At 42.5% G+C, this 27,000-nt stretch overlaps 2 protein-coding genes and 1 long non-coding RNA gene across 8 annotated transcripts; 1 reads left to right on the top strand and 2 right to left on the bottom strand.

The window, feature by feature from the left end:
* Nucleotides 1-449: 449 nt before the first annotated feature.
* ALG8 (ALG8 alpha-1,3-glucosyltransferase) lies at nucleotides 450-11,679 on the bottom strand. Of its 2 annotated transcripts, none has more exons than XM_069016414.1 (13): nucleotides 11,573-11,679; nucleotides 10,559-10,637; nucleotides 9,065-9,258; nucleotides 7,510-7,619; nucleotides 6,084-6,151; nucleotides 5,458-5,584; nucleotides 4,766-4,869; nucleotides 4,519-4,643; nucleotides 4,099-4,196; nucleotides 3,536-3,641; nucleotides 2,768-2,865; nucleotides 2,330-2,402; nucleotides 450-1,077 (listed from the first exon to the last, which is right to left on the bottom strand). In XM_069016414.1, the coding sequence occupies exons 1-13, from the start codon at nucleotides 11,650-11,652 to the stop codon at nucleotides 846-848; spliced, it is 1,494 nt and encodes a 497-aa protein (XP_068872515.1). In that variant the 5' UTR covers nucleotides 11,653-11,679; the 3' UTR covers nucleotides 450-845. The 2 variants fall into 2 exon arrangements, with proteins under 2 accessions (XP_068872515.1, XP_068872505.1); XM_069016404.1 differs by having other exon boundaries at nucleotides 3,536-3,675; nucleotides 4,099-4,238; nucleotides 4,523-4,643.
* Nucleotides 11,680-11,814: 135 nt separating this feature from the next.
* Nucleotides 11,815-15,424, top strand: LOC138111145 (uncharacterized). Its single transcript, XR_011151259.1, has 3 exons — nucleotides 11,815-12,150; nucleotides 12,659-12,736; nucleotides 15,338-15,424. It is a non-coding gene; the product is annotated as an uncharacterized lncRNA (long non-coding RNA).
* On the bottom strand, nucleotides 12,849-26,935 carry KCTD21 (potassium channel tetramerization domain containing 21). Of its 5 annotated transcripts, XM_069016357.1 has the most exons (4): nucleotides 26,888-26,927; nucleotides 24,927-25,266; nucleotides 24,061-24,319; nucleotides 12,849-18,538 (listed from the first exon to the last, which is right to left on the bottom strand). In XM_069016357.1, the coding sequence occupies exon 4, from the start codon at nucleotides 18,506-18,508 to the stop codon at nucleotides 17,726-17,728; it is 783 nt and encodes a 260-aa protein (XP_068872458.1). In that variant the 5' UTR covers nucleotides 18,509-18,538; nucleotides 24,061-24,319; nucleotides 24,927-25,266; nucleotides 26,888-26,927; the 3' UTR covers nucleotides 12,849-17,725. The 5 variants fall into 5 exon arrangements, with proteins under 5 accessions (XP_068872458.1, XP_068872468.1, XP_068872450.1 ...); XM_069016367.1 differs by lacking the exon at nucleotides 24,061-24,319; XM_069016349.1 differs by lacking the exons at nucleotides 24,061-24,319; nucleotides 24,927-25,266 and having other exon boundaries at nucleotides 26,888-26,935.
* Between the last annotated feature and the right edge of the window lie 65 nt (nucleotides 26,936-27,000).

The following is a 27,000-nucleotide window of genomic DNA, read 5'->3' as shown; positions in this document are numbered from 1 at the left end:
TGTAATTATTTACTGCAGAAATAACTGCTATCCTTCAGGGAACATGATTCCACAGAGGAAGAAAACAATCTACTTTTTCCTTAAGTCATTACAGGAACTGTGGATACTTAGTCTTTTGTTAGAGTTGTAGAATTTTACATGAATTACAAATACAACTATGCAGCCACATTATCTGGTATGTTTAACGGCATTAAAATACTTCTTCATTTGAGTAGCATGCCTCAATTTGGTCATCTGCTCTACAAAAAAAGAGCTACTAGAAGAATATTAAAACCTATTTGCAAAGTATCTATGAAACAAGGAGATCGACAGGACATGGGACATACTAAAACTTGATATTTGAGTGTGCAAGCACCTCAGGACAAGTTTCCGGCTACACACTACATCCTTAATTGTGTAGGTGTCTCTCAAAAGAGCTTAGACATGAGCTGAAATAATGCAAGAAATGCTCAAACAAAAAATACCAAGTTTTTAATTTACAAATTCCATAGAACACTGTTACAACGCTCTCCTACACAGCAATCATCCCTCGTAATTTGCCACAACACCTTCTATTCAAATACAAACCATAATTGGAAAATCACGCAGGTTTTCCTCAGGACAGAAGTCTGGACCTTGTTAAGCTTCACAGTTTACCCGCAGCCCTCCCTGTTACTGTGACAGTGCTTCTGGTCAGAGGTATCCTCGTTGGGCAGTACAGGAGTGTTGGAAGAAGAGCTTCCCGCATGGCGATGGCACATGTACAACCGTGTCTCACCAAGAGCTGGATGGCCTTGTGACAACCCCTCACCGTGCCAGGAATCCCCTCCAAGGGGTATCCTGGGACTGGTCCCAGCACTGTGGCTTCACTCAGCCTTTTGTCTGACAGAAATTCTCTCAGTCAAGACAGAGATGTAGAGTTTCAGCCAAGCATACGTGATTCCCAGAGCACAGTACACAGAGGTCAGCAACAGGGGGACAAAAGGGAAGTGCCATTTCCAGGGGGTCAGGGGAAATATGATTTCACAGAAGATTTCCAAAGGCACTAGTTGGATGAGGTAGATTGTTTCAAGCCAGTTAAGTAGAGGTTTCTCTCTCCTGTCAGAGAAATTAAAAAAGAGGTGGTGTTAAAATACATGTTAACTAAAAATATTCTGTTTTTCAGCTATCACCAGTGCAAAGAGAATCTCCCATTAGATCACGATAATAGCTTAAATAACAATTTAACGAGTTTCAGTAGGCAAAAACCCCAGTGTGATAACCAAGAGTACAGCTCAATGTCCTTATTGAGTTCTAGGATGCCTTGGAATCCTAAAGAGAAATCTCATCAATTGCTCTGTTTCACCTCACACCATTTCAGTGAACAACTGAACAGCAAAGACTTGTTCCACCAAAGTTGTTCTACAACCAGAGACTGCAAATGTCAGATTTATTTTAACCTCTTCCCCCAAGCTTTCTGTAGGATGTACTGTGAGCTGATCTCTCTTGCAAAGGACACTGGTGGCAGGGGTTTACTGCAGGTAGTTTAAAAAGAATTTCATGTTTTGGCACATTAGGAACAGGAAACTTGCCAAAGCTCCATCTCTAAACAAAAACTAAACTCCTGTGGAGTTTTTCAGCTAGAGCTCTTGAGACAAAATGATTGAATTATTAAATAGAGAAACTCACCTACAAAGAACAGGTGCCTGAAGTACTGAATACGTGTTTACAGTACTTCATTACAAACCCTTCATTACAGCATGGGTTTGCCCAGAAAAGTTTGAGAAACAGGGAAGTGGGGACTGCAGGGGTTATAAGGATGAGCACTATCTTTGGCCAAGTGGGTAAGAGATCCATCGGCTGTGAAACTACACAGGATGACTTGAGCAATTGTATATTCTGCCAACCTACTTTTGTTGACAAATTACAGCTTGCAAATAAGTGTTATTTACAACCTGTCCCTTCCATGCATTAAAATACTAACAACGACTGCAAAAATCCACAGTACAGTAAGACAAACAATAAACAATTTGCAGACAAATCACTTTAGTAAGTGCTAGAATACTGAATTAAATCCTCAGAGGTTACAGCATCACAACTCCATGCTTTAACAGAGCATGAGGCAGGTGGGAATCTACAGCCTCCTGGGACTAACTGGGCAGTTGTCACGATAACCAGCTGTCCTGCAGTAATCCTAATTTAAGCATTGCCTCCTGAGAACAGAGGCAGCAGCATCTTTTAACTAGTAACACTTTAATTTGACACTTCAGCATCAGTTTTCTGTGCTGTTTGTCCCTTGTGACAACGACTGTTCCCAACACCAGAAGAAATGTTGTTGTTCCTGGCATTGAGATCAAATTTCCTTAATTACCTGAATAGAGATTTCAATGAAGAGAAGCTATAAACAGTAAACAGCAGCATAAGCAGTATTTTAATTGGAAGTTCTGAAAAACAAAGAACATGTACTTTTAAAATTAATTATAACAACCTTTTGCCATATATATTGTAGCATCTTTAAATCCTACTAGTCAGAGTTGCATTATCTGGCTTTGTTTTCTCCAGACCTACATGCTTTACTGCTTAGGATACCTAAAAATAAGCATAAACATTTGCTAAAGCAAATGCCAGGCATTTGCAATACACTTACTTCAATTATCTATAAACATACTGAACACACCAATTACAATTTGAGATAGCATTACAAACAAACAACTGGGAAGTGACTAAAGCAAAAATGACAACCAGCTCAAGGCTACTGAGCTCAATGTTGCAAACTAGATAAAAATTAACTAATAGAAGAACATTTTACCTGGTGGTGTGAACAACAATGGAAAAAGTGAGAAATGCCCTGTTGTTGCCAGAATCAAGTAGATGCCAGCATCCTTGGCTCTCTGAATAGATAATAAGCTAAAAATGACAACAATTTGTTATGCTTTTGTCTTTTAGCAAAGAAACTTAATTTCAGCAAAACACTATGCAATTCACTGAAGAACAAGTCAAACAGTTTCACAGTACCCCAATCCCTCCTAACACTGGACCTCTGATGAAGTCTCCTGCTTCCAAACCACATGGCCTCAGAGATAAAAACACAGCAGAAAAATCAGCCAGGAAACCCTCCCTCAGAAAACCACACACCCACTGAATGAAACAATCAGCAAGGCCCAGCACAAAATAGGAACTTAAACATCACTAAATCTCTCAGGAAGGAAAATACAGTTTGTAGCAATACTGATCAGGCAGCTTATGAACTACAGCTTCACTTCTACCTGAGGCAGGCATGAAGTTCTTATAGTAGAAACTATGTATTGGTATGGTCAAGCACAGTGCAGAGGATCCCTTTCCTCAGTTGGCTCCTGAACAATCTATCCAGCATTTTAAAATACAAACCACAGCACTCATCAAGGTTTGAACTGTGTCTGAAATTAATTAAGTGCACTACACTGTTACAGATTAAGGCATTCTATAAAAAAGTGCCTCTTCTGAAATACACTGAAAACAAAGTGATTGCCTTCGAGGATTCCTCAACAAGTGGCTGCAGGTTCAGTTTGGCCAACTACTTTGTACAAAATTCACTTACCTTAAAGGCAGAATAGCAAGGAGTATTGCTTTCTCATGCACGTGCCAGCCAAACATGAAGGAGCTCAACGCACAAAGAACAAGGCACTGCAGAAAGCCTCTGGGCCCTTGAGGTTTAAACCAAAGACAGAAAACAGAGGGCTAGAAACAACAGGCAAAAACAGGACTTCAGTGAAATGTTTGGCAATCCTGAAGACAAGCCATTGTCCAAAGAGATTTGTCATTGTTACTAAACACCACTGCACCCAGGTTCTGCTTGGGTGGCACAAGCATTATATAGCACTGGAGGAAATCAATTTATTTGGATGTAGGAGTAGAGCCTGGAGGATTTCTGTTGAAATATCAGGAGGGAAAAACAGACTGAAAGACCACAGCCAACTTCGTGCTATTTGTGTTCAAGAATTGTCTTCCAATCTAACCCACTAAACAGCATTTTATCAGTCATATTAGTAACAGCATATTTGTTGCCCTTGAATTAAAATTCATGTGAAGTGCATACTAATCAATTAAAACCTACTAGGGACAAAACACATCAAATTTCAAAAAAAAATTAGCTGTTCTTACCAATATAGCTATGAAAGTACAGATTAATGTTGCCAGTGGAGTCACTGAAGGGAGGACAGTGTGCTGAAACTCTTGAACCAGCCCTCCTGTCATGGAGGCTTTAGGGATTTTTGTACCATCAAGAAAATTGCACTTTAACCCTAAAAACAAAACATAAAAAAGCACAAATTGATAAATGCTAATAAAGAAAATGAAGTAGCTGAACTAAGTACGTGGCCAAGTTTTTTCTTTTTTTAAAGGATGGCAGAGGGAAGTGGTTGATGTCTGACCTACTGCTGGTAACTCATGCACCGGATTATGTGGACAACCATATGATTTATGGCAATCTGAAAACATAATTCAGATTTATTTCAAATGGGGAAGACTAAAATCCAGAGAGCTCTATCTGCAAACAGGCACCCAACAGCAAGATTAACATACTGACCAAGAATTGTCAATGCTTTATCCATGGCATTGTACAAAGCCCAGAAGTTGGGGGCCCAATAGGCATGGCAGAGACCTCGCTTGAAAGGGAAGAGCCGTGAAATGACTTGAGGCAGCTGACCCTACAAAGAAAAACAAGAAGAATAACAAAGAAATGGCCTGTTTAGATAAAATATTATTTATACTTTTATAACAAAATTTTCTAACTGTTCAGGGGAATAACACGTGAAAAAGGGGTTATTACCAATACTAGGAAGGGTCCCAATGAAAGAGCAGAAACAAGACAGACAATCAGTCCCAGAAGAGTTACATGAAGAAAGCTGAAACTTCTCCACTTCAGAGATCCATCTACAAGAAAGAAACAGATTAAATCAACAGTTGCTGTGGGAAGTGGAAAGGGAGACAACCCATTCCATACTGACAAGGAATTGCTAGCACCTATCTAAAAGGGGCACACTGACTTCTATGTCAATATATTTCAGTTGCTTCCTTCAACAGCTAGCATTTCTTTTGCCCACATCGCAGCTCCTGCATTATACAAGCTTTCAATATTTTCCAAATTTACCTTCCCTGTTCGCATGAGGAGTATCAGTCATGTTTCAGTGCTCAAAAGTGGGGAGAAACTCAAAGTAGGTCTTTGAAATAGATTCTGATACTGTCTAATTGTTCCATATTCAGGATAATTCCTATGGCTTCCAAGTGCAGTTTGTTAATGTTGGTTTTTCTTAACAAAGAACTCTTAAAGAAACAGGAATTGTACAAAACAAATATATTTCAAAGATCTTTCAAGATCCTACCAATTCTGCTCTCAAGCAGGATTTTTGTTTGACATACAGCCATTTTGTTCCAACTGTATCTGCATGTCTTCACTGTTCCCCTAGTTCCACTGATGAACACAACTCCCCCCAAAAGCCAGTGAGGAAAACCCCATCTTACCTGCATTATTTGCAGTAAAACAGTAGGATCGTAACAAATAAATGCCATATGCTGGGGCCACATACATGTAGATGTGTTTGAAATGCAGAAGAACAGCAAAAAGAAGAGCGCCCTCCAAATACCTTTTCTGAAAGAAAACAAAACCTAAGCTCTTCTCTTTGTACTCACTTTGAACAGTCCTCTGTTGTACTCCTAAGATGACAGGACATTATAAGCATTAAAAAGAGTATTTACTTCAAATTACAAATTCAGTGGTGTTATATACAACAGTTATGGAGAAGGAAAGTATCCTGTCACACAGTCACCTCTCCACAGCTTCAGAAGTTACGTTTTCTAAGGACTGGTGATTTGGAAGAAGATGGCAAGAAATGATGTCACATTGCTCAGGGGTAACACAGAATTTAGCTTTCTAATGGGGAACTGCAGTGCTGCAGCATCAGCAAGCATTTATGGTGAGTTTCAAGTTTTTCTCTTCCCCACAAACTCAATAAATAATTAGACATCCAGCTTCAAGCAGCTCAACATAAAGCCACTACCATTGCCCACAACACGAGCAGACCTATGAAGTGAACTAATGCACCCAAAATACACATGGCAACAAACAGACAAGAGTCACTTGGGTTTACCTGACACAGCCGAGCAACAGAAAGAAGCATCAGCCCAAACAGGAAGCCATTGTACTGGAAGTGAATATCTGAACTTGAGTCAAGGAATAAATTTATGCAAGCTTTCTTTACTACTATGGTTTCTGGAGAAGACTCAAAGTTATGAGGAATAAACTCAAATTAAAACGGAATTTAAATTAAGAAAGCAACCTTAAATTCACACCACATAGACACAAGTAATTATTTAACCTTACCTGTAAGTACTCCTAGACACAAAATACACTAATGCTGGCTATTACCTTGATGAAATGAGACACAACAATCTACACATGTATTGTGCAATTTTTGCAACATAAACCAAAAAAGGTTAAATCTCCACTTTAATTTTTAAGTTATTAGTTTCTGCCACACATTGGTTAATGGATAGTGACAGTTGCCCTCATATTTCTACCACTTGTAAGCAGGCAACATACACAAGAACTGTGACAGAGAAAATGAAACCCTTCCTTTAAATGCACACTGTGTCAGGACTGACTTGCAGTAATTGCAATTTCCAGAGTTATTTTTATATAGGATATGGACCTGTTGGAGGGCATTCAGAGAAAGCCATGAAGATGCTCCAAGGGCTGGAGCACCTCTGCTATGGAGACAGGCTGAGATAACTGGGGTTATTTCAGCCTGAAAAAGGGAAGACACTGGGGAGAACTTGGAGCCCCTTCAGGTACTATTAGGTGCTCTTAAGAGAACTGGACAGGGACTTTTGATAAGGGCATGCAGTGATAGGGCAAGGAGGAATGGTTTTAAACTAAAAGAGGGGAGATTTAGATTGGATATTAGCAATAAATTCTTTATTGTGAGAGTGATAAGGGACCAGCATAGGTTGCCCAGAGAAGTTGTGGATGCCTTATCCCTTGAAGTGTTCAAGGTCAGGCTGAATGAGGCTTTGAGCAACCTGTCTAGTGGAGGACAGGGAGCTGGAACTAAATGATCTTTAAGGTCCCTTCCAAACCAAACCACTCTATGATTCTATAACTTCTTTAGAAAGACTTCCTAATTCCCATATAATGTTAAGCAATTGAATACATTCCAAATCTTAAAGCACTTTAAAGATTTTCCTTACCACAGGACAAACTTGGAACCACACCCAGAACACAGAGCCTCTCTGCTAATACTCCTGTAGGCAGGTGGAGGAGGAACAGCCACGTTGCTGCCAGACTGGCTGGTTCTCTCCCACTTCTGGCAAATCAGATCAAGAACTGACTAACTTCCATTTTGCCAAATAGCAATTCTAATGAAAACATAAAGTTATTAAACTAACCCTAGAAACGAAACCAGCGGTGTTACTTGCTATGACAGCAATAATAATACAGAATTGTGCCACACACTGTAACAGGTTGTTAAAAAACCAAACAAACCACAAACAACCCACAATGGTTTGAAAGGATACGATCCACAATTAACAACCCAAAATTCCACAAGAGCAGAACGGCAAGAATAAATGTTGGTTTTTCCAGGATATCCTTTGCAGCTCGTTTTCCATTTACACATCTGCAGCACCTGAACAAGAGCAGAAGAAACAGAAGCTTTAATTCAAACATACAGGCAGGAACATTTTTGGTTTTAAGAGTTAAGAACTACATTTACTCTGAAGTTAGCCATTTTACCAGGATGCAAGGCAAAGATACAATTCTTGCTAAATTCATCAAGGGCAGGCAGCGTCAGGAACAAAGTTTAGTAAAAAAAAAAGACTTTCAATTTCAATAGCTGTGGTGCATTCCACGTGCTAAAGTTTACATTACATAACAGCCTCAGGTTTGAGTCTCCCATTCAGCAAGCATAAAGCTGTCATCGCCTGCTTGCTATCATGAGCAGCGTGTTGCTACATTTGGAGGCAACTCGGAGAGTTGTATTTAAGGTCCTCAGATGGACATTAACCTCTCCCTGGCTACCCCTGCCCCATTATGAGTTATTTCTGTTGGTTAAAAACATCTTATTACTTCTCAGTGTGAAGCAATATGGTTCATATGACTTTTGAAAGCAATCTTAAATCACATAAAAAAGTTACAGATGATCTGTGTTGAAATACTGTTAGTGCAACCTCCCTGCCATGAGCAGAACACCTTCCACTAGACTGGGTTGCTCAAATCCCTATCCAACCTGGCCTTGAAATTTTCCAGGCATGGGGCATCTACCACCTCTCTTGGCAAATAACTGTGCAGACACCAGCCCTGAGCCTTCAGCATCACATTCATACATAGGTGACTCAAAACTATAAAAGGAAAATAAGTCACAATGCAAAGCTAGCCCATTTCAAATAAAGTAAGTAAATAAAGGAGCTTAGGCAGTGCTCCAATCAGAGAATTTCCTACCCAGGTTCTGAGCAGACGGAATAAAGTAACAGAAGACTCTTACAGCCAAACCATTAACGTAGGCAATGTATTTCTCAGAACATCCCCCCAGTCTATTCTTTAGGTATAAGGTAAATAGTTCTTCACAAAGTCAGGCCATGCCGAAAGCATCTGATCCTAATAACATTAGGCTTGGAATAATCAGTTTATCATCAAAAACACTGGAGCAACTTTGCATATTTGATGATTGATTTGATGCATTTTGTGACAGATTTCCTCTATACTTCTACTCTAGAACAGAGTAGTAAGAAAAATAACAGGAAAAAACCTGTTCTGAGCACATAAGCTGTTCTGCAACTCCTACAAAATGAGCCCAGTGACAGAAGCAAACCCAAGCATAACGTGTGAAACTGCAGCTGGTGTCTGAGTGCATGCAAATCCAACACATGCACAGCAATTGTATGTCCAAGAAGAACACGTTATCTTGTGTTTAGCACCATATTCCAAGTTTCTCCTAGAACAGGTTCCAGCAACTCTGGCATTTCCCCACATTTACAAGTTTATTTGTACAAATAGTTATTTGTTGTGGCTACAGAACAAGCCCACATATGAAGGGCTATCCACTATCCCTAAAATTAGAACTCTAAGACTTACTCATGAACTGCATATATGAAGAGGGTATCTGTAAAGATGACAGAAAGCCTTTGGAAGAAGATGGTTGCACGACTGGCATAATTCAAGTTTTCAACAACCAGCATCTGGGGGTCAAAGTACTTGGCAATGTGAGAAAGTACGTATTCAAACCAAGCAAAAAATGGTGGATAATCCAGGGTCCATTCCGAGGTTGCCTAAAGACAAAATAAGATTAAACAGTTTGTAACAAACCATGCTGTTTGCAGTCCTTCAGGTACAGCTCACTGCAGCAAACCAGCTGATGCATTTTCTCTCAGTAACCTCTATGTTACTGAAACCACTCCACAATTAGTAGCCAGCTCTGTGGTGCTGACCATGATTTAAGCTGTTCCCCTGCAGTACTGGTAGAGATGGGACGTCTCCTGATTAGCAGGAAAAGATTAAAGAGCATTTTGTGTACCAGCACCTAACCAGTATATTACTGTTTGGTAACTATAAATCAATTTACAGTAATAGGGCCAATATTACAAAACCTCAGTAAGATAGCTCACAGCCAATACTGGTCTATATTAGAGTGATCACCAACACAATCAGCCTTGCTCCAGGCTCAAAATTACTTTTACTCATCAGTTAACAAGTCTTAACTCTCATACAACCTTTTCAACATCAAATGTCATTATGTGATCTCTTCCCCTAAGGAGAGTTGTTATCCCTTGACCAGCAACTCCTTTAACTCCTTGGCTGTGGAAACAGGAGAGGAGGAGGGATGAGCAGAGCAGGTTGGGATGGGGTGTATTTTTTAATGAGCATGTTCCCAAATGCTTATGTCATATTGATGAAGGCATCCTATGCCCTGGCATGAGGTTAATGCTGGCATTATACAAATCTGTTTGTAAAACAGCCCTTGGATCAGTCTTACAAAGTTCTGACCTGCACAAATCATTTATTCCTGGATGCTTATGTGGAGTACCAGACTCTACCGTATCTATCCCTGTACTCCAGCAGATACCAGAAGACAGATTAAAACCCAATTAGGTGGGCTGAGCCTATGACAAACCTAAAGGTGATTCATCTAGACAAAAATCAATGCATCCTACTAGCACACCAGCAAAGGCTCAAAACTTTAATACATTGATTGATTTCATAGTGTATAGATGTATATACCCATTAGCATGACTCAATCTTTATTCTGGTAACTGTATCAACGATAAGAAGTGCAAAGAGACCGGCAATTTAAGAGTATGATGCAACTTGTTCCTGTGCTACACAGCCTTTCCAATAACCCACATGCCTTAATTGCATCTCCCATTTTGCATTTTTAAGTACTTGCGGCTGCCCCAAACAACTTTCATTTTTTAGCTAAATGCTACACAGGGCCAGCAAATTGTGACTGGCATCTTTTTGTCCCACTGCATGACAGTCACCAACCATCTCTTCCAACATTCACAAGGTCTGACATATGCAATGTGCCTGTAATTTACACACAGCTAAAAAAACCCCCAAACACGTACTTACCTCGTAGTACCACTGAGAGAGGGGCAAGCTGTGGGTGATGGCAAGCCAGTTCCTATGGACTTCGAAATCTGTGGAGTAACTACAGAATGTGTATGTTAAGAGTCACATACATGCACTTAAAGGAGAAATACTTCAGAGCATATCACCACAGGCAGGTAAGAAGGAAGTCTCTATTTATCAACTGTAGGACACCACTGTGATCAAGTAACTGAAACAGTAACAAAGATGCTGCTCAAGAACTTTGTGTGAAAGATGTATCATAGAATGATCTGGGTTGGAAGCAACCTTAAAGACCATCTCATTCCAACCCCCCTGCCACGGGCACGGACACCTTCCACTAAACCAGGTTGCTCAAAGCCCCATCCAACTTGGCCTTGAACACTTCCAGTGATGGGACATCCACAGCTTCTCTGGGCAGCCGGTGCCAGTGTCTCACCACCCTCACAGTAAAGATTTTTCTCCTAACGTCTAATCTAAATCTCCCATTTTATTTAGTTTAAAGCCATTCCTCCTTGTCCTATGACTATCTGACTATGTAAAATGTCACTCATACAGGCGGTTATAGAGCAAAAATTATTTACAGCTAGGCCTTTTCAGATAATTAGTGCGAAATTCCAGGTTCTAACTGAAATTTAACAGCAATTTGTTTGGGGTTTTTTTCAGTATAAAAACTTATAATTACAAAGCATTAATGTTTCAGCACACTTAAAGGCCTTCCCGAACAGCAGCCAGTCGGAACGGGCCAGGAGGGCTTCCAAAGAGAAAAGCAAAGCTGTGCCACGCGGCGGAGGCAGCGCGGCCTCGCTTCCCTCACGAACCCGGGAGTCACATGGGCCTTCGGGGCCTCCTCAGGACCGCGGCCCCACGCTGCCCGCGGCTGGCCCCCCTCAGGGGTTCGCGGCAGCCCTACGCCACCCGCCCCCCTCCCATTCCGTTCCGTTCCGTTCCATTCCGTTCCGTTCCATTCCACCCCATCCCATCCCGTCTCGTCGGGTGCGCAGGGAAGCTCCTTACTAGGCGGGGATGAGGAGGCACTTAAGGAAGGACACGCCGAGCGCCAGCGCGCGGAACCAGCCGCGGCCGCCCGCCGCCATGGCGCGCACCCCCTGCCCCGCGCCGGCGCCGCCCCACGCATGCGCCGCGCCCGCCGCGCCGGTTTGAAGCGCGCGCGCCCGCCCCGCCCGCTCGCTCGCTGGCGGAGTCGGGAGCGGGGCCGCGCATGCGCGGGAAGGGCGGGGCTGTGTGAGGCGCTGGAACGGGCACAAGTCAAAAGAGAGGAAATCGAGGTTGGGTGTCAGAAATTCTTTCCTGAGGGTGGTGAGGCTCTGGCACAGGAAACAGTTAATGATTAGCCTGCACGAACACAGAGAAAGAAAATCACCGCTGGATCAAGAGGCGAGAGAAGAATGCGTGCATAGACTGAGAGTATAAAAGCTCAGGGACTTTGTTTAGGGTCCCTCTGTGCAGACACCCAGCTTGAGCTGACCTGCTGCTGCACCAGTCTATTACTATTTACTTTTATAAATCCAGCACCTGAAACTGCCACAGGGAGCCCCGTGTTGAGCCTGAAGGAGGAGGAAGCGTGCCTGGGAGTGAGTGAGTGAGTGTGAGCGAGGAGTTGGTTGGTGGTGTGAGGCCACCCAGCCTCCCCTGGCAGAAGCTGCTTTAAATGACACCTCTGCTCCAGGGAGGTGCCTTCTCCAACCAGTCTTCCTGGTGTTCCAAGTCAGCTTCCAAGTACAAAGTGCTCTCTCAGAGGACAAGGCTCAGTTCTTTTAATACCTTCCTGCCAGCCTGGAGGGTGGGTGCATACAAGGCTGATGCCTCTTCAGCTTCCTTACAGCAAATCTTCATCTATTTAGGAATAGTACCTTGTAGGAGCTGCATGAAATCATACAGATAATATGTTCAATTTTTATTTTCCTGTACAGCAGCACTGTATTGTGGTTTGCTCAAGCTCAGGAACTAGAGACAGGTCCAACAGCAGTAAAGCATCAGGGTTTAAGAAGGGTTCTCACTGGAAAAATGAATCCTCTGTTTATAAATGTTTGAAACATACATGAGCTAATGCATTTTAAATGGCTTTGATTATTTGTCAAGGCTTGATCGTCCAAGTTTTCTACAACTGCACTAATTCCTGGGGAGCTTCCTACAATTCCCAGCCACGGAGAGGGCAAGGTAAGCATTGCAATAAGGCACTGTGTCAAATCATTAGAGAAAGGAAAAGCTACAGGTGCAGCAAGTGTCACTCATGCTTTTTGCTCAAGAAATATATGTCAGGCAGAGCACCTCCTGCTTTGTTCACATTTTATTTACTGCTTTCTAAAATACATATTAGTAACAGTTCACAGAAAGAGTTACAAGCAGAGAAATGCAACCAGATTTTTAAATGTGATAGCTCTACAGGCTCTCTGTGAAGGTGGTAAGCAATAAAGACCATCTTTTCACACTTTTCAAACACTATTGATTCAAAAGCATGGCTTTTAGTGAATTGGGGTCCAAATTTCTATTAATGGGAAAATCCTGTAACTAGGAGTTGGAGTATGAAAATACTGAGGGGAATGCCAAGAGGATGAGGAGAAAAGAAATTATTAGATATAGCCCTCCCCTATAGCTCCTTTTTTTTCTGAATTCATAGGGAAAACATTTCTTGTGTTATTCCCAAGTGAACCTGTGAGCTTGATCTGGATATTTATACTCCATCAGCCCTTCCTGCACGGAATACCTGTGACTGCCGGTACTAATTCACATATGAGACTGTTACAGGGAGGGCCACAAATTAGCACTGCTTGTACCCTGCATGTTTGTGTCCATCAGCGTGTGGATGCAGAATGGAGGTCAGAAATTTCAAAATACATTGAAATTCTGAGCAGTGGCACCAAATTCAATGGGATGGGGTGAAAATGAAACTCCCCAAAGGAGTCTTCTTCATAACTTCTTTGTTTATCTGTGAAGTGTCAGAAGATCCTAGATTTATTTTCCAGAGTCTGTGGCCGAAGGCAGTATTTATCACTTCTATCAGCCTTATATATGGACTCCATCAGCCCTTCCACCTTGCCTTTTATTCCTGGGAATAGATCTGATTGACTGCAGATATTTGCTGCCAGTGAACTCGAGCAGCAATTTATACTCAACAACCCAGTTATAATGTGCTAAGTACAGCAGTGCAAATGTTTGGTGACTTGAAGCACATGCAAATTGAAGGAAAGCTGCCTGCTCCCGAGAAGCTACTAGCATAACTCTTGGCATGACCCATATTTAAAGTGCATAATAGGAGATTAAAACTGGAATGGACTAGTGAATCATTCTAATCACAGCCTCTTGTAGCAAAATCTTTGTCTCCATTGTTATCTTGCTGGGTTTTTTTTCCCCAAACACATCAAGATATTTTTATTCTCTCCCTTCTAAATCCTGGATTTCTTGTGAATGTGAATTCTTTCAGATCTAACTTTTTACAACTACTTCTTTTATTTCTTTACCATTGCCTGCAAAACAAACACTCCTCCCATCAACTCCTCCCAACGCTTAACAGCTGTATAAACCAAGTATCTCTTAATATTTATGTACAGTTTCAGTCTTGTCTTTGTAACTGTACATTGTTAGATACTGAAGAGATATCAAGCCTAAAAATACATAAAGAAACCCACGAGTGATTCTTTCTGGAGTCCATTAAGATGTTTCATAATAGTGTTTCTGTCATGTAAGAAATGCCACTGTGCTATGCACATGTCCAGATCTGAGAATGCCATTAGACTACAGCTAAAATCTAGTTTATTGTCTGCCCTAACTCTGGTATTCTCCTGCTCTAACACTACTGAACACTCTATTCAGTGGTCACTTAGGAAAAAAAAAATAAATTCAGGCCATTAAAAAAAAATTGCAGGGCTTGGCCTCATTTTGTACACTAAGGTTTTGAGGCAGAATCAGGAGTTATGCACCAAGATGTAGAAGAAAACAGCCATGAAACATTAAGGGAAGAAAATGTCACTAGATCCTTTCCAGGAAAAAAACCTGTTTGTTCTGAGAGTGAATATTCCACTCCACAGTGAAATAATTTTTAGCTGTTACTGCTAATAAATGCCAAGTGCTTTTCATGACTAGTGATGGGGTTGTGCTATACTTAGTATGGCTTTGTGCATGTTTGCTTCTCTTTAATTCAGGAAAACTCTTGAGAAGAATCATTACCAGTGCTGTTGACTGGTAAACAAGAGCAAGTTACACCTCCAGGGCTCAGAAAAGGAAGTTAAACAAACACCAGCTATTCAGATAAAATGCTAACAAATGCTCTGGAGAGAGAACCTTCCTACGAACAGTCATTAAAACGTAACTCAGACTGCAGAATTGGGAGCAGTTACAAATTGAGCTTAGTGTGAGTTTGAAATAGCAGCTGCATTTGTAGAACGTGTGTTTGACTGCAATCACAAGCGATCCACTTACCGCCCATTTCCAGTATAAATAGTACCTCATACTTAAGGATGTTTATTGTGCTTAGCAAGTTAGAGGTACCTCAAGTTTTTCTGTTCCTCCCAAAGCATGGCTTCACTCATGTCTATATACTGGTTGGAAATTCTGCATCTATCTACATATATAAATGAGAGATATTTTGCATCTCACTGTCTCTTAATAAATGACAGAGATCTGGGGCCGGCTGTACCTTCTCCTGACTTAGTTGCATGCGCACAAATAAATGTGTATTCAATTTGTTCATCTTTTGCATAACAGACTGATGGGTTAAAGCACTCCAGGTGAAGATCTCTGTCCGGTTCTTTCCTTTTACAGACTCCTCTTACTTGCCTTTCACCAAAAAAATGCAGTAATGATTCAACTCTCCCACGGAATATTTTATTTTGCTGAAACAGAATGGAGCAGTACTGATCCAGAGCTCTAAAAGGTGTGGGTCAGACTTGTACCCCCCTACCTTTTCCAAATGATGTCTAAGCCCACTGCTCTTACCTTTGGATAAACTCAAGCTGACAGGAAACAAACTCCTACTGGTGAGTATTATTTTAGTCATGACATACAAGAGCTCTGGTTACAGATAATTTAAAATCTACTCTCAAGGGTGTAGGTTAAAAAGAAATACTGTCAACAGTTCCCAAAAGCTCTGTTATCATAAATTCAGCAAAGGCATATCTGTTTCAAGTCATAGATGTGATGAAAGAGGGTTCATTTTACATATCATAATCATATTACCAGCACAGATCATCCCTGTGAATGTCCAGCTGACTGGCAAACTCGTGCTTTATAATTCAGGACAGGGATAGAAAAAAAAAAGTTCTTCCTAATGCAACGAAAACTAGAAGAACATGGTGACTCAAAATGGAATTGGCCACAAAATCCTCAAAATCAACAAAAATTACAATCCTCAAAATTAACAAAATGTGCCATGTTTAGCGGTTCAGAGGGCTTCAAGCCCAATCAGTGCTTTCTGACAACATGGTCCCACGTATATCATACTGGTTTAGCACCAAGTCAGACAAAGGGCAGTGATTCATAACAGGCTGCCAACAGCTGCAGAATGTGCATTTTACCCATCAGCATGCTGATTTGTGTTGTTCATGCAATCACAGTTTGGGACATATAGAAATGGGACAGTAGAAATATATTGATCACACTGTTTTTTTACAAGAAAAAAAGCTTCTTTATGCTTGTTCACAGGTCAGGTTATTGTAACGACAGAGTAGTTACTTTGGGAAGCAAGAACATGCATAGTACAGAGCTTTGTAGCCCTGTGCTAGAAACCTTTGGAAGCACTAAAACTCTAAATGCAAAACTTAGTTATTGCATTTTCCCTTCTGTCTCACTAAAGATACCTGAAAATGTTCCAGAGGGCCTTTCATGCACTCATAGCAATCTGGCTAGGGAAATACAGTTAAGATACTTCTAAACATAATTAGCTGAGAAAGAACCATCTTGAATGTGGCACAAATTATGTTTAGACACAACGTGCAGCTAGTGAGTTATGATCTCCATTACAGCACAGACCCAGTGTGTAGGGAAGAGCTTGACCTCTGGTTTCCCACTGCCTTCCCTCTGGCAAGCCGACACTGAAGCCATGCAAGCAGGTAAAATTCTTTTAGTGACCTGACCATTTCACAAAGATATTAAACAAAAAAAGGCTCAATGTACCAGGATAGGAAAAATGACCCCGTTTTTGCAATGAAAAATATTAGGTGTAACCTGGTGAGAATGTTGTCTTTTCAAATTAAATCCATCCTACCCAGAGAGCACCCCATGCATTCCAGGCACTGCTGAAGGGATGTGTGCCCAAAAGAGGCTCAAATGTTTAAAAGACATTTGGGAGCCTCTGCCCCAAAATCTGTCTTCACCTTAGAAAGTTTCAGCAGCATCCTCCAGACAAATAATAACATTGTAAGAGAAAGAAAAGGACTAGTTATCTTGGATGCTTTTGGAATGTAAAAGTAAAGGTTTAATCTTCTTGGTTTGTAGGAACACCATTCTCTCTTCTATGGCTTCCTTGCCAGTCACATTATCCCAACACGGCTTCCCTGAAAGCAGAATAAAGCAGGGGCTTCCTCACAGGGTTCAGAAAAAAACCCAAGCCAGCTTCACAGGGTGACAGAAATCCTTTGTGGAACCCAAAGAGACAGGATCCCTTACTCATTTGCAATTTGCACCATCCTTTACAGCTGTATTGAGTGCACGTGGGAAGGCTTCTTCTCCGCGGATCTAAACAAGCTTCTTGGATGCTCCGCACAGGTGATACAGCAAGACACGGCAAATGTGCTCCCAGGGCTGCGTGCTGTCCATGGTATCTTTCATTGCATCTGTTCTCCAGATACATTCCAAACCATGGTTACCGAACCCTCACATCCCCTGGCAATGCAGGTTAAGGATCACTCCCATTTTCCAGCTGGAAAACGTAGAGAGGACAGAAGTGATTTTCCCCAGAATTGTACAGCAGGTCAGAGGCAGAGACAGAGACAAAGCCAGTCCTTAATTCAGGTGCTAGACAATATTGCTTCTGTCTGGAATATGAACATATTCTGAAAGGTCGTATTGGTAAGTACATTAAAGGAAAATCATCTCCTTGTTAGTGACTCTTAATCCAGATAAGCATGATTCTGAATTAGGTGTAAGAGTGTTTTAAAGGGAAACACTTAACCTGTGTTATCTCCATGCTGGTAGCACAACAAACAGCCATTCCTATTTGTACCGAATTAGGCGAATAATCTTATTATTCATGAAATCTGAAGTATGTGGATGAGCAGAATCTATGCAGAAACCATCACTCATGGCTATTTTCAGCACTTCTTCCACAAACACCTGGAAACTATTGATTTGCTTATTATCTGGCACCACCCAGAGTCTCTTCAAGTTCTGCCTGGTGTACTCCTCTTCGGGAAGGCCTTCCACACTTGCAACCCAATCTAAGGTCAAGTGGTTGGGGTCCTGCAGGTAACTGGATATTGAGGAAAGGTTTCCATTGAAACAATAGTAAAGTTTGGAACCAAGAAGCTTCAGGAACAGGCATGACGTGGAGAAGATATGAGCACTGAACACTTCCATGTTGGAGGAAGACAGGCTGTAAATCTGGGGTGCTTCTCGGACGGTGAAGTGAACAGTCTGGGTCTTCTGATCGAGGGTGATGTTGAGCATGGCATTTTTCTCTGCTTTAGAAAGCTCTACCTCCTTCTCCTGCAAGGCCTCAATCAGGGGCTGAATTTGATAAAAATCTACTTCCCGCCGCAGTAAGCCCATTTCCTGAAAGTCTTCGGGGAGGTCCAAGTGAGAAGTTCGTAAAAAGTTCAGGATATAGCGGAAGATTTTGCCATCTCTGTCAATAAAGCAGTTGCCTTGGCTGTCCTTCTTGGTTGGGATCTTCCCACTAAACATGGCCCCCAGCATGGAGTCTGGAAAGCTAGTCAGAGTGGACAGAGAGGTGGTATAGAGTTTTCCGCCAACATTGAGCGTGATAGGTTCTGACATGATGGAAAAGTCACGGTGCTGGGACTAATTCTAAAAAAAAATAAAAATAAAAAAAAAATCCAACACCACACATTTAGTTGCATTGACCTTTTTGAAGGTTAAACTACAGACATAAATACTCCTAAATATATAAGGGTAAGCACATGGCAAGAATTCATCATAGAAATTAGGAGTGAGGAATTACTTTCTGAGGTTGTATCTTGAGAACAAGCATAAGGATGTTTTTTCTCCTAACAGATTTGAACAGGACTTTGTATAATTCATTTAAGTGCCAGAAACCATGAGTCTTCCAAAACTTTACAATTATGCTAAAAGTGAATCTCTCCCACCAATACCTACAATGAGGGCTGACTTTGAAGTAGTGATCTGGGCTTGTATGATCTAATTTCCCTCATGAACAGAGAATTTAGAGGGAACAAAGAAGGACAGGACAAGAACTGGACACATCCCAACATCTTCCATAGTGTTTGCAGATATGATTAAAGCAACAAAGCCATTCAGCAGAATCCCCTGACACATGTCTGAGTGCAGTCAGCCTAGCAGGGAGCCAGACAGAAGTTGCTGCTGTAAGCACACAACAGTCTGTAGTTCCTTTCAGTAAAAAACCCACCAGGCTTTCTCCTTTCAATGTGCTTTATCCTAGAAAACATTTTCTAATTATTTGGGGCCATATTCCAGTTGACATAGTTTCCATGCAGAGCCTCTGCAATCAGCTGACATGAACTGAGGATGTGATTTTAAGGTGCAGTTAAGCCTTAGGAAGGGGCATGACCTCCCTTTGCCCTCCACCATACCATCCTCCTCCCTTATGCCACCTCTGGCACTCATCTGATCCAACAGTGAGCCAGTTTAGGGAGAAAACCCAACATTTTCTATTCAGCATGTTTCTGCTATATCTTGGAACTGGACCAGTGCCAGGGCTGGGGCAAGGGAAAAGAAAGGAGCTATGCAGCTGTCTCCATTGAGCTCAGCTCAGCTGTCTTGTGCAGGTGGGCCATCATTCCTGCTACCTGAGGACCTGCAAACCTGTTTTTCCTTGTTTGCTGAATCTAAATCAATCAACAGTTCAGCAGGAAATCCACCAGTGTTTGCTTACAGAGGCAGGAGGTAGCTCTTGCTGTAGTACATACAGCCATTCAACAGAAAGCTGCCAAAAAGCTCCCTTAAAATTAAACTTAAGTGCAGGCATTTTCCTAACTAGTAATGGAATAATCATAGACACTACCCACTATTATCAGCTCTGGAGTCACAGCAAAATGCAGGTAGGGAGAAGGTCATCTTGTGCTGGAATATCAATTCTTGTATGGCTGCTAAAACCCAGATAATAGTGCTAATGGCATCCTAAAACAAATACATCTCTAGACAGCAGCACATTTTGCTACGAAAAACTGGCCCAACCTAGGGCAGATAATTAACAGTTCAAAGGAGAGCCTGCCTTTAAATTGTTTGAGACTAACATTCCACTTTGTTCTTTAACCCTTGGCACACAGCCTATATCCCACTGTGCAGTAATGGAAAGATGCAGATCTCTAAATCTAGAGTGCTTTCCCTGTATATCCCTTAGTCCCATGCATCCAGCAGAATTGGCAAATAAAGATGCATGTGTAGGCCAACACAGTAACACGTGTATTGATGACCACAGACCATCCTTGTGACTAACCTCAGCCAAATATACTCCAGAAAAAACTATCTGTTCCCGTGCTAAACTCCCCTTGGAACTGTAGTCTCAGCATACTTCCCACTCTTGAAGACTTCAACCCAATTTAGAGTCAAGAGCTGTTTAAACTTGATCATGTGGAGGCTTCAACTGATCTAATTCTGTAGCACGAGTGGCTGCCATGTGTTTTTTCCCCTAAGGGCTTGCAGTATGTCTGCAAAAGCATTGCTACAAGCACAATCAGGCATTCACAAAAGCAGCCTAAAATGGATTTTACTCTTTTTTTCACATTTCATCAAACATACCTCCCTACAAATAACACAGCCTGTAGAAGCAGGACTGACAGTGACTCCAAAAGCCATGTTCATTGCTTCCCACCTCTTCTGCTCTAAGCAGCTGCTGTAGACTAAACAACCTGTTCTTTCTTCATAGGTGAAGCTTTCAGATTTTTGAGCTCAAGCCTGCTTATCTACACCATGAGAGCTGTTTTCTCATGCTCTCTGCCAGCCTTAGCCAGAAGCAGAGAAAGATGTTTCCCTTGATGTGTCTGTGACAAGGCTTCACTTGGCAGAGCCCATGGTCAAGAGTCACAACCCAAAGACCACCGTATGGCCCAAAGATACGTATCTTCATTTCAAACTCAGCATCCATCCTAGGTTTACTCTGATCCAACACCTCACTGATAGCCTGAATGAGAGGCAGATGGCTCAGTCCAAATGTTACCTGAACAGGTAACATTTAAGTCTCCTGTAACTGTTTTCTTACCAGAAGTCCAAAAGGGAGGTTGCCAACAAAATACGGCAGTAACATGAGCTCTCTGAAGCTGAAGACCATATCTATGCTGGCAGCAACAACATCAGAAATCTAACCAAGCCTTAGCTCTGGAGTTGGAAGAGTAGCACAGAGATTGGCATCCTCTCAGCATATGGGCTCTGCTCCTCTCCCACCTCTGGGCATTGCTCAGACACATTCCCTGGACAGCCCATTCTGCTTATGGCTATTTCGCAGTCTACAGACCCATACAGGCTGGATTTCACTCTCCCAGGACACCAGCCTGCTCTGATTTTGAACCTGCCCACTATGCCTGCACTAGATTAAATTTCAAACATTTAACAATGCAAACATCTTGCCCATGGGTGAGGCTGCAGGATAACTATTCCTCAGCTGTCATTCCTAATTGTCTTCTGCCTAATTAATCCCATTTCTTAGAGATTTATATCCTCATAGTGTGAAGATGAATCTGATAGTCTGGGAACCTCAAAAGACCCAAAAACATCAGCACAAATGAGCGTGAATGTCTGCTGGATTTATCATCAACCTGGACTTAATGCGTTGACCAACCAATATACTTGATAGTAGCTGGGGAAAGTCAGTCTTTGCTGCTTTTTTTCCTATAAACTTGTTTATGAAAAAATGTTTTTCATAACTCTGTAAAAATTGAAATGAAATGGGTTGTAAGTTTTCTCTCTTTGCTCATTCAACCACCATTTGCAGCCCCCACCCTGGTTTATCAAGCCTGGGTGCTTTGCTAATGCAATATAAAGGTTGTCCAAGAGTGCAGCATGAAAATCACTTCTTCTTGGTGACATTTCCACAAAGAGGAGGTACCAAGAGCATCTGATCTTGGACATGGGAGGCTACTGCTCTAGTGGAAGGTGTCCCTGTCCATGGGGCGGTGGGTTGGAACTAGGTGATCTTTAAGGTCCCTTCCAACCCAAACCATTCTATGATTGTATGATTCTGTAACCTGCAGGCACCAAGGAGAGGTACAAATTGGGTTACAGTTCTTGGAAGCAGAGAATTACAGTAAAGTTTTTTTGTGTAGCTCCTTCCCAAGTAGCACTTAAAATTCATTCACATTAGGTCAGCTAGAGATCTAATTTGACAGCAGAAGATGGAAATTTGGCTGAAGAACACAAGATCTATTTTATGCTTCTAAGAGCAACCAGTATTTAAATACCTTTTTTAATATCATGGGGGATGGAAATGTCTACATTTGATTTAAAGTCATGACCTTATGATGTGATGTAGATTGAGAGAAACTAGCAGGGCAATGGTTAGCTTTATGATAATGTCAAACTCCTGAACAGAAGCTGTTGTCTGAGCATCTGAGTATTTCAACTGACCACAGCTTGTAAATTTGAACTTGGGTTTTACTCACAGGAGCATCCTCAACAGCTGCATAGAGAACATTTCTGTAATAACCCTCTACCCCATGAGTTTAGTTCAGCAAATCACTGGTTTGAAGCTGGGAGAGTGATGGGGGTTGACACAGCAGGAAGGTATGCAAGTATGCAAAATGACAAAAGCTAACTGTTTTCAGTTATCAATGCCTTCACATATTTAGAACCATCATTATCATACCACTTTGTTTCATAATCATTTTGAATCTAGGACAGCTTTGGATAAGCTTATTTCCCCTCTCCTGTATTCATCACATTTAAGAGCACTTTAATTTAGCTAATAAATAAAATTCTGTATACATAATTTAACTGAGTGCCTGTTTCACCCAACTTGGCAAAAACCCACAAGTGTACAGTAATCATCAAAACAAAAAAAAAACCCATCAGTCATGATTTGCCAACATAAGTGAAATGTAAACAAATGGCACAAATATTACTATGTTTTTAACCACTGAAAAATGCATACAGCTGTAATCTAACCTTATCAGCAAAAAGAATGCAGTTTAACAGAAAGCCTAAAGTTATAGATATGTTTACATGGTTGCTGAAAGAAGACAGCTATAGCTATATATATATGTATATATATAAGGAGACAATTTTTAACAGGATTTTTATTGGGAAAAGAAATTGCCAACACAGATTTCACTTTAAATATGTCAGGGAAGGAAAATGAAACAATCCTTCTGGATTTCAGAGGCAATGCCCAAGATGTGGATAGCAGGCTGATCCTAGTGTCATTCAGGGGATTTAATTAATGAGATTAATTAAACACAGAGCAGCAAAGCAAGAGCAATCTGTAATTTGGTAGAAGAGGATCATGTTGAGTTGTTAAGGTTTCCAAAGTCCATCCCACAGGCTGCTTAGGGCCTCTGAAGCCCTTACACATGGTATTAAAAGCATTAAAATTGTAGTATCCCCTGAAATGAGAGTTAACATATGCTGCTACAGCAATAGGGTTTTTGCTGCAAGATATAGCATTACATGGCCATTTACAAAGTCATTGTTTTTAATGGTTTTAATTTCATGGAGTCACACATTTATAAAATGGCTTGGGTTGGAAGGGACCCTAAAGATTATCTTGCTCTAACCCGCCCGCCATGGGCAGGGACACTTTTCACTAGACAAGGCTGATCAAAGTCCCATCCAGCCTGGCCTTGAACACTTCCAGGGATGGGGCAGCCACAGATTCTCTGTGTAGCCTGTACCAGTGCCTCCTAACCTTATGTATAAAGTATTTGCATTGCTGGTTAACTTTACTGTGTAGCCTTCAATAGGTCACCTGTAAAATATCCCTCCACAACCAAAACTTGGAAAATCTGTATTAAAGACAGTGAAATACATGCAGCTGCTGTAAGAAATAGTTGAGGATTAATAATGAACTGCAAAACATGCACACAGGCAAAAGAAAAAAAAAAAAAGAAAAAAAGAGAAGAAATTAATTATTTAGGCTAGTGCAATGAAAGATGCCTAAATGGCAAAAGAATTAAAGCAAGCTGGGGATCATTTCTGCTAAGCATCAGGAAGTGCAGCCAGACTAAAAACCTCTCTGGCTTTTTGCGTATTGCCCAAGAGAGCTGGTGAAAACCACATCCAGGAGAAAAATGTTACAAGACACAGATCAGGTAGTGCTTTATAGGAAGTAATTCTGCCTTGGGAGGGGCAGGATTGATTTCAGCTCAAAAGGAAGTATGAAAAAAGAAATATCTGGGCACCTGTATGGCTGCTGGAGACTTCAAATGGGATTCAGCAGTTGTTGCAGGATGGGTCTCCAGTCTGCTTCATTAGAGCATATTAATTGTGAACATATAATCAGGCAAAGATGCTCCTTCCTGTGCGAAGCTCGTTCTGCAAAACTGGGTTTTGCCCCAGTTTCCCCACACTTGGCATGTTATCACTTTGCTCCACTGTGTCTCACTGAAATGCATGTTTTGGTTTGAGGTAAAAACTCCAGTTTCTACAAAACACCTGAGCCTTGAGAAAAAAACCCAAACAAACAAACCCTCATGAAGCTGAGAACTCCAGATCTGGACACAGCCAAGCCCATGGCACCTGCTGTAACTCTACCTGCAGAACAGTTCTGTGCCTTGTCCCTTCTCAAGGGGACAACTTTGTGCAGGAAATCCAAACCCTACGAGCTCATGCCTTTCTGTGTTATGGGGGCTGCAAACAAGGCAGTTTGAAGCCTAGAAGTCACCCCATGAAAGACAGGTTAAAGATAATAATAAAATAACTAAAGGGGGAGGGTAGAAACAAAAAAATAGTATTTAGGGGATTAAAAAAACCCAACAAACCACACCTTAACTGACCACTTACCCAGCTTTCAGCAGACAATGGGCATCAATGAGAGCTGAGTTTTAGGAAGAATTTTGGACAAAATCCTTTGCAAGGATGGACTCTCCCCTCCCTTCATATATCCCTGATGCACATTTACTTAGCTCAGCTCATCCTCTACTACAGAAGGTTAAACATTTGCAATACAGTCTCTGCACCCTATATGCTTATTTATGGCAATCTTAGAGAGGAAATCCCATGTTTTCCCACTGCTGCAGGACGGACCCACCTGATTTTGGACACTTACTTAATATGAACCCCTCCAACTGAGCAGCATGTAAGAGGCTTAAATTCAGTCGGTGAAGCAGAGCGTGGCGTGCCTGCCACGAGAAACAGATCCCAAAAAGAAGCGCCTGCAGGGAGGCACAGCAGGTATTTGTTTCCGGGACTGCTGTGGTGCCTCTGGAAATTTCTAGCAGGCGTTTGGGGAAAGGCCGCTCACCCCGAGGCTGGCACGGGTGACATGGTGACAAGCTCTGGGAAGGGACTCAAATTCCCAGCAGGCGTGAGGCAGGAAACGACGGGTCACCCTTCCTTTCTCTTCTTCTTGCGACAGGATTGCTATCGATCTGCCGGTGGCTGCAATACTGGGAGACACACATACTGACTATTCACCTTCGGAGCACAGCTGCTCATCTGCCAGTTACTTGTATTTAATTTATATATAATTTCTGACCCTGCTTTGTTATGCACAGAAACACCGTTCTGCCGGTGGCTCGCAAGAGGGGTGGGAAAGCGTGAACGGGAATTTCGTAACACCCCTGGTTTGTCGTGGGTACGATGGTGTGTGTTCATCCCTTTCCAAACCTGCACCTCCATGCCCTTGAGCATCTCCTGGGCTGCTTACTTAGGGATGCAGCTGAATGCAGGAGGCTTCGCATAGGCTCTCTGCCGATGCTGCATTTACGCATAAAGAGAAGGGGTAGGGAGGCAGAGGTAGGAAAACAGAGCTGGTGCCCAGTTAATAAAATGCAAGGAGCGATATAAAGCAAAGGTCAGGTTCCTCCTGAGAGCAGAAGAACAAAAGCAGCAGGGCACAGCAGGGAGCAGGAGAACGAAAAGAAGGCTAAGTAAGAGCTGCTGAAGGAGAACGGCTGACAACAAGATGGAGGGGAGAGGGAGTGCAGAGCCACAGGGATACAGCTGCAGCCAGGTCTGGAGAATAAAAGCCAAAGTGCTGCAGTGCTCAGCGCTCTCCTGGTGTGACCTTCAGCACCCGTGGGCTCAGGGGCTGCTGGGTGGGCAGTACAGATGGTCAGGAGGCCACTGCCACCGGCTGCCAGAAAGGAGCCTGCTTGGGGTCTCAGGGCAGTGGGAGCATCACTTTTCCTTCCAAGCTGATGTAACCCTTTGTACAGCCCAATACAGCCACTGTAACCCTTTGTACAGTCCAATATACCCATTTAATACCAGTCTGGGCAGAAGTTTTCACTGATTTTCAATGTCCTGTCCAAACACTCATTTAAGTATTACTTGGCATCCCTGGAGTTATCTTCCAGATACTCTTTATTTCCTTCATGGATCACTTTATTTTGTCCCTGAACAACTTCACGCACACGTGGTAGCCCACCACCTGCTTGATGGACACACGGGGTAGTTCAACAATCCAGTTTCCACCTCATGTCCCACTGACACCATCGCTTCCAGAGCATCCCTGCAATTATAGGGCGGCTAATTCCCAGCACGGATTCTGCTGCACCACAGCAAAACCCACTCAGAAATCACGCTAACAAGGTAGGCACGACCCAGAATTAGACCCTCTGGAGGGCATATATCACGCCCATTGCCCAGCCGGACCCAGCTGGCTGCATGTCCCGGGCATACAGGGCTTGGATTCGCTGTGAATACCTAAATTTTGGAGATGTTTTATTTGAAGGCGGCAGTGGAATGTGCAAAGTTTGCAAAGTGGCACTGAGCCCGACCCTGTTACGGACAATCGTAGGTACGGCTCCTCCCTATACAGCCAGGCGCTCACACTACTAAATTAGCTTCAAATGCTAAAAAAATAACCCCAAATTCCCCCGCAAAGGGGGCTCACCCGTCCTTCCCGCATCCCACAGCAGACCAGCTCCGCGGCTCCCGGCCGCCGGTGCCCGCTTCCTCCCCGTGCCTCAGTTTCCCCGCCGGGGAACTTCCGCTGGGGGTGCCTCCGGCCCTCCCCACGCCCCCCAGCCAGGCGGATCCCCCCCAGCCCCGCCGGGGACCCACCTGCGCCCCCTCCAGCCGCCGAGCTCCGCCGCTGGCCGAGAGGCGGAGGGAGGCGGAGGAAGCGGGGGGCGCGGCGCTCCCGGCACGGCTCGGCCCGGCCCGCTGGGAGATGT

Source organism: Aphelocoma coerulescens, chromosome 1 (genome assembly GCF_041296385.1).
Source record: "Aphelocoma coerulescens isolate FSJ_1873_10779 chromosome 1, UR_Acoe_1.0, whole genome shotgun sequence".
Classification (NCBI taxonomy): Eukaryota; Metazoa; Chordata; class Aves; order Passeriformes; family Corvidae; genus Aphelocoma; species Aphelocoma coerulescens.
This window is presented reverse-complemented; position numbering and strand designations above follow the sequence as displayed.